At 31.6% G+C, this 12434-nt stretch overlaps 2 protein-coding genes across 3 annotated transcripts; both read right to left on the bottom strand.

Moving 5' to 3' along the window:
• Positions 1–756: 756 nt before the first annotated feature.
• LOC122602880 (acyl carrier protein 1, chloroplastic-like) lies at positions 757–2640 on the bottom strand. Its single transcript, XM_043775489.1, has 4 exons — positions 2481–2640; positions 1660–1758; positions 1427–1549; positions 757–1211 (listed from the first exon to the last, which is right to left on the bottom strand). Exons 1-4 carry the CDS (start codon positions 2535–2537, stop codon positions 1083–1085), a joined length of 408 nt encoding a protein of 135 aa, XP_043631424.1. The 5' UTR covers positions 2538–2640; the 3' UTR covers positions 757–1082.
• Positions 2641–5687: 3047 nt separating this feature from the next.
• On the bottom strand, positions 5688–10304 carry LOC122602879 (glutathione S-transferase zeta class-like). Of its 2 annotated transcripts, none has more exons than XM_043775486.1 (10): positions 10138–10304; positions 9666–9710; positions 8605–8690; positions 8420–8491; positions 7504–7557; positions 7337–7412; positions 6861–6922; positions 6666–6725; positions 6004–6128; positions 5688–5915 (listed from the first exon to the last, which is right to left on the bottom strand). In XM_043775486.1, exons 1-9 carry the CDS (start codon positions 10208–10210, stop codon positions 6045–6047), a joined length of 612 nt encoding a protein of 203 aa, XP_043631421.1. In that variant the 5' UTR covers positions 10211–10304; the 3' UTR covers positions 5688–5915; positions 6004–6044. The 2 variants fall into 2 exon arrangements, with proteins under 2 accessions (XP_043631421.1, XP_043631423.1); XM_043775488.1 differs by having other exon boundaries at positions 6035–6128.
• Positions 10305–12434: the final 2130 nt, after the last annotated feature.

Below are 12434 nucleotides of genomic sequence, written 5' to 3'. Positions count from 1 at the left end.
TAACCAAATCCTATATTATCGAAGTGAGCCTGTTTTGCGGGTTTTAGTTCTAAGCTATCATCATGTCCGTCTTTGATAACCTTGCAGCAGCCATATTTCTACCAGCACCGATTATAGTTGGTAACAATGTTATTTTATCTTCATCAACAATCAGATATGGGTTTAATTACTATTCAACGGAAACATAAATGGGGGTTGATTCTTACCCGACGGTTTTCCTAACCGTAGGATTGAGATGGAGGTGATCAACTTAAATTATTAAATTATGAGTACTAAATTAGAAGATAGCTAGGGATTATGAGTATTATGTAATTGAAAACAAATCAAGATAATGGAATAGTTGAATTTTGATGATGTTCGGTGTTCATGCCTCGATTGTCTTTGTCGACGACCATGGACCATGGTTTTGTTCTTAAGAGAAATCCAACCGGCCAAATAAACATCGATATATAAGAGCAAAATTGTCATTCTATTAATATTTTCTTGAACGAATAAGTATGTTCAGTGTAAAAATCACCTATATATTTTCCTAAAATTTAACCTAAAGATCCTCTTAAAATCATAAGATGGTAACACGTAGATTTCACTAAGTAACTTGACCTGAAAAGATGGTAACACGTAGATTTCACTAAGTAACTTTGACCTGAAAAATTGTAATGTTTGTGAGTTTGTAAACATGTGAGATTTTTACCGTTTTCATTACCTCATCTGTATTGACTAATGAATATGATAATGACTATGTATTCGATAAAAAGGTGAGAGAGAAAAAGGTATAATTATTCATATAGGAAAATTAAATAAAATTTTTACAACACGGCCAAATCAGTTTCAAAAGAAACCTGTTGACAAGACTCGTTAAGTCACATGAGAACTAGGGAACCATTACAGTACAGCACGGACAAACCTCAACATACATAAATCTGAGTTCTTTCTTTTAGAAGGAGCATCGTAGACCTATTACAAGCATACCCACTAAAACAAAAACGAAAACAAAAACAACGACCCGCACACACAGAAACACATTCGACCAGAACAGTAACAGAGAAAGACAAAAATCTTTCTATTCATGAAATTTTCATTGATTATGCACTGTTTTTCTCACAGAGCTTCTCGATAAGATCTGCTGCATCCTGAACAGTGGCAATGCTCTGTGCACTCTCTTCTTCGACTGTGATACCAAACTCTTCCTCAAGCCCCATCACAATCTCAACCTGGAAAAGCAAACAGGATCGTTCAAAACATAAAGTACTCAATTACGTAAACTATTGTCTACCATTAAACTATGACCCATTGAACAGAGCGGGCAGTTTTTAGTTAACGTTTCATTAGCAAGGCAATTAACTTTCACATGAATCAATATATATAGTAATGTTGAAATGTATTAAGAAAAGACTGGAGTTGAAAAGTCCAATTGATTATGGGATACCGTGTCAAGAGAATCAGCTCCTAGTGAGGCAAATTTTGATTCACCGGTAACTGCAATGTCATCTTTAAGAGCGAGCTGTTTTCTAACGATGCCGCATACTTTGTCCACTGTCTCTGGCTTGGCCTGCACAAAGACACATATAATGAGTTCTTCGTTTATAAGAGTCGCTAGAAATTGATTCGGTCCCACATATAACAACAAAAGCAAAGTGCAACAAATGGAGAATCACTTACAGCACATGAAACTTGAAGACGACGGAATGACAATGGGAGATTGCTTCTTCCTGAATTGCTAAAAGAAACCATCTTCAGACCAGATACTCTGGTTGGTGCCTGAATATATTATCAAAGAAAGCATCATTAGTATACATATCTATATTAGTAATTACACCAAGTGTAACTCTTTGTTGGATTAATTTGACACAGGTGTCAATATGACCCTACTGTCATGGTGCCATAACCCTACACACAACATTCCCAATCAAGCAGAACTCACAGAAAACAAAAACATCTACAAAAGTGACTTTTAGGGATGGGTACTAAGACGGTACATGGGATTATGGGGTTCCAACCCATTTACCCTTTAAGTTGTAGGACACTAGAAATGTTTTCTGGGAAAAAAAATATTAAAGGAAAACATAAAACATGTTCAATTATGATTTTTTCTGAAATATTTTTCAGTGAAGAAAGCTCAATTTTCCCTTAAAACTATACCCTTGGAAACTCTTTTTCAAATATTTTCCGGAGATAAAAATATTTTTCATTTTCTTGAAATTGAAAACAGATTCATTTTCAAAACTTTCAGTGTCAATCTATTGAATATATTGTAATAGGATAATACAGTTAAAAAGCAAATTTTCTAAATATATAAACCTCCTAGTTTTGCATATTTTCCTCCAAGTTTTCTAAAACTATATATACACTGAAATAATGAGATTCAATTAATAAAAACATAATAACATCACTGAACAAATGATTAACAATATATATATATATATACACTGAAATAATGAGATTCAATTAATAACAGAATACAGTGATGTATGTATATATACCAAAGCTTGGCATGCAAGGTGTGAAGGAGACATAAGATTGCTGGTGAACGCCGCCATGGATCCGATCCGGTGGTTTTAGACGAATCGGCGGAGGGAACGATGAATACGTGTGTGTGTGTGTGATGTAAGTAGTTGAATTATTAAATATGTTTTTATGATAATGAAATGACGATTAGGTATTTATAGGTGAAAATATATTTAGGTTCCTTTGGGAATTCCGCCCTACAGATGACTAACTGTAGTAGAGTACAACTGTACTAGTCAGTATCAAGGTGTTTTCTTCTACTTCATTTTCATTAAATAAATGGTTTTTGTCAAAAATATTTTACACAAATATTTTGATTTTTTTAAATATATTTTTGAAGGTTTGCAAAGTCTTTAAATTTATAAACCCTGACTAAGCTATTACTCGTAGTTTTTTTAAATGGTGTAAATTACCTCAAAAGATCTAGCATACATTGTTTTAATTGGATTTCTACTAAAGAGCTTCTTCATCAATAAATCCCCAATTAAAACCCCTCGATAAGAAACCCCTATCGAGGAATCTCAATGGGTTTTCAAAAAATGTAATATCTTTATGTGGAGAATGTCTATGGATGTGTTCCCACGGTAACGACGTTAAAGAAAAGGAACTGTTTATTGAGGCTAGAGCTTGTGGTTTATGCGAATAGGTGGAGGAATCTACAGAACATTTGGTTTGTGAATGTGTTGTATCAATAGAATTTGGTATAAAATTAGTATATGGTGTAAGATGAGACCTATTTCTTTGTTTTTGAGCAAAGAAATCTTTGAGTTTTATGAGCAACGAAGTTTTGGAAAGGAAATAAAAGAGGGGATTAAAGTGTCACTTTTGTCACGTGTTGATGTTTGTGGAAAATCTATCGATCTAATACTTTGAAAAATCCTTTACGTATTAATTTGACATTGTTGAATCTTTTATAATAAAAGGAAATATTGTTCAGTAGAGTAAAACAATTGGTGTAATTTTGTTTTGATATAGTTCGTTTGTCTAGTTAGCCACACCACTATTTTGGTGGTGTCGGCCGTGCGAACAGAAGTTCACTTTCAAAGAAAAAAAACTCATATCATCCAGAGGTCTGAATAAGAAAACTCATCGGCTCATCATAAGTAGAATTAAATGTAACATTCTTAAATATGACTAGGGCAAGACTCGAACTTGAGACCTTTTATAATAAAACAAACTACTATTAGAGCATTTTTAATAATGTCTAGACTTGGAGACATTAATAATCAAAATATAGTCATGAATCGAGGTTTAGCTGGTCGAACAAATATTTTTATTTTGTTAGAGAGTAAACCGTTATTATTCTCCCGCTTTTACGTGGCTATGTCACTGTTATTAAAACAAGTATTACTGGTTTCATTTTCATGGTCATATAAAACGTGGGTTTCTATTGTGTGCTAACTGCTAACTGTTATATATAAGGCTAAAAAAATAGTCAATGAAATAAACGTTGATGTATTATTTCCCCAAGATGTGAAATTAGGAGAGAAAGACAATTTGATACGAACCTAACAATCCTTTTCTATAATGACTTTCTTGTAAATGGTAGATAAATAAGGTTTTCCCGATTCATTTACTGGCGGTATGTTGTTTCTAAATCATAATGACCCTCAAAATTGTATCCAGAGGCGGATCCAGCTTAGTAGAGGTGGGGGATGATGAACCCAACCCACTTAGTGCAATACTACTAATTTCTATACATTATTTGGTCTGGATGAATCTAAGATGGCTAATAGACCCCAGCCCAAAAACTTTAATGAACCCAACACATAAGCCAAAAAATTGAAATGAACCCAACGCTTTGGGATTAATAATGTCATATGATTAAATAAAACCATGGGGGTATTTTTAAATAGATATTACGAGTTTACTAATTAAACAAAAACTTCGATTCATTCTTTATGCTTAAATTTTGATGGAAGTTTTTAAAAGGCAAGAAGATTATCCCAATTTTCAATAGGTATTTTATATTCCAATTTTACTTGGTAATAGGGTCTAATTTTATAAATGTTATAATGATGAAGCTTTATTATAATTTATAAACGTTGTAATAAGGAAAATTCAACAAAAATATTATTTATATTTTGAGATTTTGTATAAATTTCTAATTGTGAATTTTTTATTGTTCAACTCATATGTTCTTGAACTCATGTTTAATTTGTGCGGTAGAAAAAATAAACACCAGCCAATCTTACGAATGAAAAAGTCATTAAACACTTTCAAAAAATGACTTCTGGTGAAAGACAATTCTAATTTGTAATTTGGTTCTCTCAGTTTAAAGAAATATACTTTTGTTAGTGGTTTTTATGTTAATTTTATGCTATTTTTAGCTGAAACTATATAGTATTTTGATGTTGTTTGTATATTGATTTAATTGATGCTTTTAATAGCTATGGAAAGGTTGTTTTGTTGGAGATTTAGGGTGCCAAGAGTTGCTGATTTTAAGGTTGGTTAACATCTTATTTTGCTGTAATTATCGTTATTTTTAGGTAAAAAATTTTTGACCCCATTATCCTAATTTTTTGGATCTGCCACTGATTGTATCTAAAAGTCTCGTTAAGGTGTTAATAGAATTTGCCAAACTAATTTTTTTCTTACGTTCTTTCAGAAAATAAAAAATGACAAAAGAATTAAGAAAACTATTATTTAAAATGATTAGTAAGATATTTTATTTATTGTAAAATATGGTCGTCAATTGGCATATGACTTTGTCTTTAACTTATCGAAAATTCAAATCTAAGGTTGTCCAACAACACCATATTTGGCAACATTCGAGTTACTTGTTTGGCTCTCGTACCTTTCATGACTAATTGAATACTTGTCTCAATTTTTACACAAGTTCATTCATACAATTATGCATTTATTCACAACACAGATATGCCTAGATTATAAGCAAAGTTATTTTTAAATTCTAAGTTCTATTCAAGGTTTTGGTATTATAAGTATTTGAGTCACATTTAACGTACAATCAATGAATTTATTGTTTGTAAAATTATTCTAAAATAATTTAATAATATGAAGTTTGAACTACCAGTTTTGCTCAGTTGAAGTTGTTATATTAGGAGAGGATTATTGCATAGCAGCTAGCTTATAATTCGTATTTAGGATATTAAGATAAGAGTTGGTTAGAAGATGATACAAATATATACGTATTACATATATAATTCGTATTTTCATGATAGTAGTTATAAACGTACCATAACCATAGAAGGAAGAAATTTAAGTTACAATACTACATTTTACATATGCAAACAGAGGCTAGAAAATAAATAGTAAAGCTTCTACAATTTATTTGAGCACATCTTATTAAGTTACAACAATAAGCATTTTACATATGTGAACATGGCTTTGTCTGGAAATGACCTGTCATAAGTCTCCCGTCACTTGATATGATCGAAAGCGATGCTTATCTGAATAAAAGCATTTTCACAATGTCAAACTAGAGGTTAGTCATATGTCTAAGCTTAAAGTTGCAAAAGAGAGTGAATCTGGGCATACAGTGATGATATATTAGCTAATTCACTTGGACCTGTGTGTTGTTACATTGTCTCAGCCAAAATTTGTTGGAAAGGTGGAGTTTCAATGTAAACTTTGTTCAACCTAAGTAGGATCGGGAACTCAGCCTGCACCAACCAATGGACAAACTTAGAAACAAAAACAACACAAAAAAGAAGAGAAAGGGGAAACAAACAAAGAACGACCCTTACTTATCGTCTGATCGTCACATTCCTAGAACAGTCTAACATATCTACATGATTGTTTAGCTATATAATTTTTTTCTCAAGTATACTCGGTAATATCATAATTTTATTCTCAAAGCGTGTTTAAACACCAAGTTCTCGCTTCCTTTACGCGTCCTGTGTGGCTTCCTAAGCAAATTAAAAGTGAACGATGAACAACAAGTTCTTGCTTTCTTTTCACAAATTAGATAATTGACAGTACCAAAAGAGCCTTCGGCTTAGTGGTATTCGAAGTGGCCTGTAGCCCGTCTACGATGAGGTTGTAGCCTTGTAGGTTCAAATCCCATTAACCCAAATGTGTGAATAAGTGGTGTGTCGACATTTTCGTTAAAATAAAATAAAAAATTCTACATGAGTATACTCGCTGTAGCCCACTAAGCCCAACAAAATAATGTTTGATATCACTTGAGCAGGAAATACCATGTCAAGCATGAATCGGTTGATTGCATTATAAATTTGGGGTGCCAGAAACAAATCTGCCTGCACGTAATCAGATGACCAGAATTAAATTCATAGCGGAATATTCCAGATGATCGAGAAATCATATGGAAATTTAAGAGACAAGATTCACATAAGCAGCTAACTCCAAATTACGGTAGTCGATAATAAACATACCAGGTAAATTTCATCTCCAGTAGCATACTTTCCGGCATAGTTCGCTAATAGTTTCTCAATAGCTGCAGAAGTGATCATCTGGTTAGGAAATTGGAAAGTTTCTTGCCATAATTTTTGACTTCTTGCATTCAGAAGTAATTTGATAATTTTTTACTTTTCCTGAATTCATATTTACAACACAAATTTTAGCTTCCAACATGGTACAACCCTCTATGATACTGAATTGAATGGTAAAGTGGCCCTTCTCTAAAGATCTTTCTTTTTGACATTGGTTTATACGAGTTTCTAATTTACTAGGTTTACGGTGCAATATAGCACTACATGACAACCGGATAAAGCTAGGAATGGAGATTATCAGGTTAGGTTATAAAAGATATTATAATGAGCCCTCAGTAAAGCTAGTGAGAAGAACAAAGGCTCTTCAAACAGCATTTCAAAATATGTATCCATTGTAATGATGTCAGATTTATTCTTACCTACAAACCCCTTCCTTATATGATATTGACCCCAAGGAAGCTTTTCTTCAGGGCTAACTAATTCCCCAATATAATTCTGTAAAATGTTAAGCATGGTTAATCAGAGTATGAGAAACAAATGGCATGGTGAGATACTTAAAACTGGAATCACTAGAAATTTTGCTCACAACTACACTTGGATTCTGAAGAGGCTGAATGCTTGAAGCAACTATACTCGCAACCTGGCACAAATATGTAGTTGGTGAATGAATCCATATTAAGCTTGTACCCATCCACTATCATACTTTGCAAATTGGTCAAAGTCTACAACTCTACATATTATCATCGAACTTGTTGCTTCATTGAAAAACATTATGCGACCATCTAGTGTCTAGTGACAATGGATGAACAACCGGAGTATACTAGGCTTTCAAAGTCAACCCATTGTCAAATTATTATACACTATGGTAGATAAACATGAATATTTACATTCAATTTCTAGACTGCACTGAAACTGGAGTAAGGTAAGTTGTGACTCGTGATGACTACGTGTTCAGATTTTTCTAGTGGGTAGCCATCTACACATTATTTAGTTCAACCTAACTTAATCTATAATGTTACTCCTTATTGATGTGAGATGCTTGAAAAAGTGATTTATTGGTCAAAAATTTGGTGAGATTTTGAGATTTTTTTATTATATTGGAACAATGGTGGCAAAATGAGCAGGCTGGGGTACACGTCAAAGTATGTAATATCATATGGGCTAGAGTATAGACCTGAAATAACTTTTATGTTGTTTTCTTATACTTCCTACAAATAATTTGTGTAATGCAATCATCATCTACATTCTTAAGATAGTAATTTTGGGTGCTGAATGCATTAACAATACATGTTTGATGACCTTCGACTTTTGACCATTTACTTTTGAGCTAGACTCCATTCAACTCGATAGAGATAAAAGCTAACCTAAATCAACTGATTCATAAGTATATGGGTTGAAATGGCCACACCTAATTGGAAACATCAACCAACATGGTTTCTTGCATTATTTATAGAGAATGGAGATTCGCACGGTCAAATGGTAAATAAAACTAACCCATTTACCTGGTAATTTATTGCTTTTCTCATAAGATCTTGAGGCAACAAAGCATGTTCCGGGTACTTCTCTTCCAGATACTATAAGGGGGAAGGACAAATCATATTAAAAACATCACCAACATTATTGAATAACATCTGCAATAAATGACATGAGAGAAATACTAAAGGAAGAAAAGAAATAGAATACTCACCAGTAAGATGGCATAAGAATCTGAAATAACAGTAGTGCCATCCACCAGCGCAGGTACATAACCCATAGGATTGACCTTTAAATATTCTGTATTTCAAAGCTCAAAATAAGGAAACAAACTCATTACATCAGTCACCTAAGTACTAAATGCATCATTTTAGCCCATATATTTTCAAGTGTTCCATGAAATCACAATTGCGATTAGCGATTTGATAACTATGAATGTATGAAAGTTTGTATTGTTTTAAGGGAAAGGGTAATGCTATATTGGACTAAACTGAATATAATGAGATCTTTTTACCAATCATAACATCTATTATGTCAAAAAAGCCTCTAACCTAGAAATACACGATGCAGATCAGATTGAATAGCTTGTCAAAACATTTATGGAATAGTAGGTGTTTGCCAAACATGTAAGAAAACACGAAGAAACTTAAAAGGTGCGTACTCAAAGAGGAGTTAAAAGCTGCAACTAGCCCATTCAACAATTTTTCATTTATTTCTTTCTTTTCTTTCATGATTTAAATTGTATAAGATTAGAAATGTTAGCAAATCAAACACTATTTATTTTGGTAGAACCTACCAGAGCTAGTTTACATACAACGTACTACGAATGGGAGTGAACCGTCTTTAAATACCTTCACCTTGTGTGATTATCCTTTAGTATGATGTAAAACGAAATTATGTAAAAACGAAATGCCATATTGGCAAAATAATTATATCAATTTTCTTACTAGCATATATCAAGGGTCAAGTGTCGTTAAATATATCTAAAAAATATATCACAAAAACCTATTGTATGCATCTTACTTCAAAACTGATACCAGTATATAACTTTCAATTATTCTTATTGTATGTATGTGGTAATTTCTTTATAAGGTGATTAGGTCTTATTGTTGACTGGAAACGTTATAAAATGTCACGTCATCAAAAACTTCTGTCATGTCACCGGTTAACAAATCATATAAGGCGTGATATGTACAACATAGCAACAATCGAAAGTTTATATATAAAAATATCTAAACTTTAAAGGTTTAGTAAAATTGTAACAAACTAACTAACCTGGATCACTGGGGGAGGTAACATTTATGCATTCATATTTAAGACCTGTAAAAATCGATACTTCAAAATCAGTTACTACAAATAATCACTTTCATTATATATTATAAAACCCACAGGAAAGCGGACATTTCGAGAAAAACAGGAAGTGAATATTTAGTACTAAATGTTACGAACATCATCCGAAAGCTTTTCCTAACTGATTTTCAGGAGGCTTGCACTAAAATTTACGGTTATTGGCTTTCTAAAATCCTAATAAGTAAATGCTAATCCTAAAAGAATGGATGTACCTTTTTTTTTTTGATAAAAAAAAAAAAAGCAAAAATATTTATCAAAAGACTTCTGATCAATTTTGCTGACCTTATTCCCTTATTTTTACCACTTCCAATTCCTCTGAATACTTTCTATATGTATATGTGTATATAATATGTATAAATGGTAGATAGTATAAAGTAAGTGGAGAAAAGAAGAGAACCTTTTAAGAAGAGAGCAAGACGAACACGACGAGAGCATGAACTGATCGGGTGCGAATATAGCTTCATCATCATCTCCTCTGCCCAAGATTTTTATTTGATTGATTGATTTACTTTTTCTTTCAGTTGCTGATTATACTGCTCATTGTTTTGTTGACAGTTGACTAATAACATAACAGTACAGAATAATATACGGATACGTGTACAACTGGACTCGATTCTCACCCCTAAAGTCACTGTTGTAAAACTCGGGAACTCGGACTCGGAATCGGAATCGGGGATTAAACGGGTCGAGTTGGTTAGAATCGGGTGAAAACTCGGTAAACAAATTGGTCGCTTGTAAAACTCGGTCAAACTCGTCTGGATCGATCAAAAATCGGTCGGATCGGGTCAAAGTCGGGTCAATTCTGGTAAAAAAAATTTTTTTTTTTTTTAAATAAGTAACTTAAATTGGTTTAAATTTATGTTTCTATTGAATGAAGTTTGAAATATTATATTAAAGTTTTTAAACAATTATTTTTTAAATTTGAAATCTATTCCATATAATTTCAAAAAACTATAGTATTTCTATATAAAAACCCGATCCGGGTTCTCCCGATTCCGATCTGAGTTTTTAAAAACCCGTGACTCTGCACCCCCACCCCGCCGATCCAATCCCGAGTCACGAGTTCCCCAACCTTGCCCCTAGTACAGAATAATATACGGAGTAGAATCTTTTTAAAGGGTTCCTCAATAATACAGACTCATTCATTAACGACTAATCCCAGTCAGCACCACAACAACAACAAAAATACTCCAAAGACTAATTTTCCCAAAATATACCCAATATCAAGGACTAGTTTTAGACCCACCAATTATTTAATTCTACACAATCAAAATTAATAATAATAATAATAATAATAATAATAATAATAATATTTATTTAGAGAAAAAAAATGTTTATATATTTTAGGATTATTTTTAAACTAACATTAAAGTTATTGAAAATTACTAATAATGACATAAAAGAGAAATCTGGAAAAAGTTATCCCTTCCTCTAAGCCCCATCTTCTTCTTCGTGAGATTTTCCAACCGTCGAAAAAAAAAACAGAAGTTATTCTTTTTTTATTACAGTAAACACACACACACACACAAATATATATATATATATATTAAAAAGATAAAATGAGAACCAATAAATTGTCAAAAACTGTGAGAACCATTTTTCATCCTTTAGATTAAATAGATCAATATATGGCTAAGATAATTTGATGGCATTTATGTAATTATTATAAAAAGAATTAATTTACAAATAATTTAAATCTAAAAAAAGGGCATAGTAGGAATATTGAAAAAAGGAAAAGAAATGGAAAGCACTTATCACAATAGTACAATACTACAACATTATGAAGTTTGAATATTTATTAAACTAGTGTCAAGCCTTAAAAACAGATCATAAATTTGGCTTTATTTTTTTATTTTAGAAAATAATTATGCGACACTGCATAATTTTTTTTCTTTTTTAAGATTGCCACAATGAACGGCTCCTAGTATCTTAATACCGATAACTATTAACATTTTAGCTTGGCTATACATAAATTAGTATTGATATTATTTTTTTCCAAACATAAAAATATAATTTATCATTATTGTATGCAATTTAGTGTGTATTATTTAATTATCAATTAATATTTAATTATCAATTATGTGTATATAAACTGGTGTGATTTCGTCATGTTCACTACACATGTGACATATGTATACATGTAATTTGCCAATGTAAATATATCACTTTTATTTAATAAATTATATTTAATATATGAGGTATGCAAATGTGATTTAATAAATTTTTCTCTATCTAATTATTTTTTTATAATCTTGAATAGTTCACATAAGACGACTTTAGTATATCTTCAAAGTGTACACAGGTGTACATATACATTGCATATGTGAATATGTGTACATTTTTGAGGTATACATAGGTGTACATATAAATTACATATCCACATATGTGTATATTTTTGAAGTGTACATAGATGTCCATATAATATACATACGTAAAAAAACTATAATGTTTTTTTGCTATAAAATTATTTTTGGTATATGAGGCATGTACGTACATGTGAATTTAAAAAACTTTTTTTTTTGCTATAAAATTTGCATATGTACATATGTGTACATATAATTTGCACATGTAAAAATATTGATTTTTTTTTGTTATAAAACATCTAATTTAATAAGTTTATGGGATGATTATAAGCAGGTCAATCACTTACGTATGTAGTCGATTAATATAGGACATGTTATAGCCTTTTTGGTA

This window comes from Erigeron canadensis, chromosome 6, assembly GCF_010389155.1.
Source record: "Erigeron canadensis isolate Cc75 chromosome 6, C_canadensis_v1, whole genome shotgun sequence".
Classification (NCBI taxonomy): Eukaryota; Viridiplantae; Streptophyta; class Magnoliopsida; order Asterales; family Asteraceae; genus Erigeron; species Erigeron canadensis.
The sequence above is the reverse complement of the archived record's forward strand: the minus strand, read 5'-3'. Positions and strand labels throughout refer to the sequence as shown.

Coding starts and splice junctions, on each gene's coding strand:
- LOC122602880 (XM_043775489.1), bottom strand. CDS start 2,537: ATGGCGGCGTTCACCAGCAATCTTATGTCTCCTTCACACCTTGCATGC. Junction 1,550..1,659: donor GTCTTCAAGTTTCATGTGCT/GTAAGTGATTCT, acceptor GTCTTTGTGCAG/GCCAAGCCAGAGACAGTGGA. Junction 1,212..1,426: donor GAGCTGATTCTCTTGACACG/GTATCCCATAAT, acceptor TTGCTTTTCCAG/GTTGAGATTGTGATGGGGCT.
- LOC122602879 (XM_043775486.1), bottom strand. CDS start 10,210: ATGATGATGAAGCTATATTCGCACCCGATCAGTTCATGCTCTCGTCGT. Junction 8,492..8,604: donor ATTCTTATGCCATCTTACTG/GTGAGTATTCTA, acceptor TCCCCCTTATAG/TATCTGGAAGAGAAGTACCC. Junction 6,923..7,336: donor TATAAGGAAGGGGTTTGTAG/GTAAGAATAAAT, acceptor TCACTTCTGCAG/CTATTGAGAAACTATTAGCG.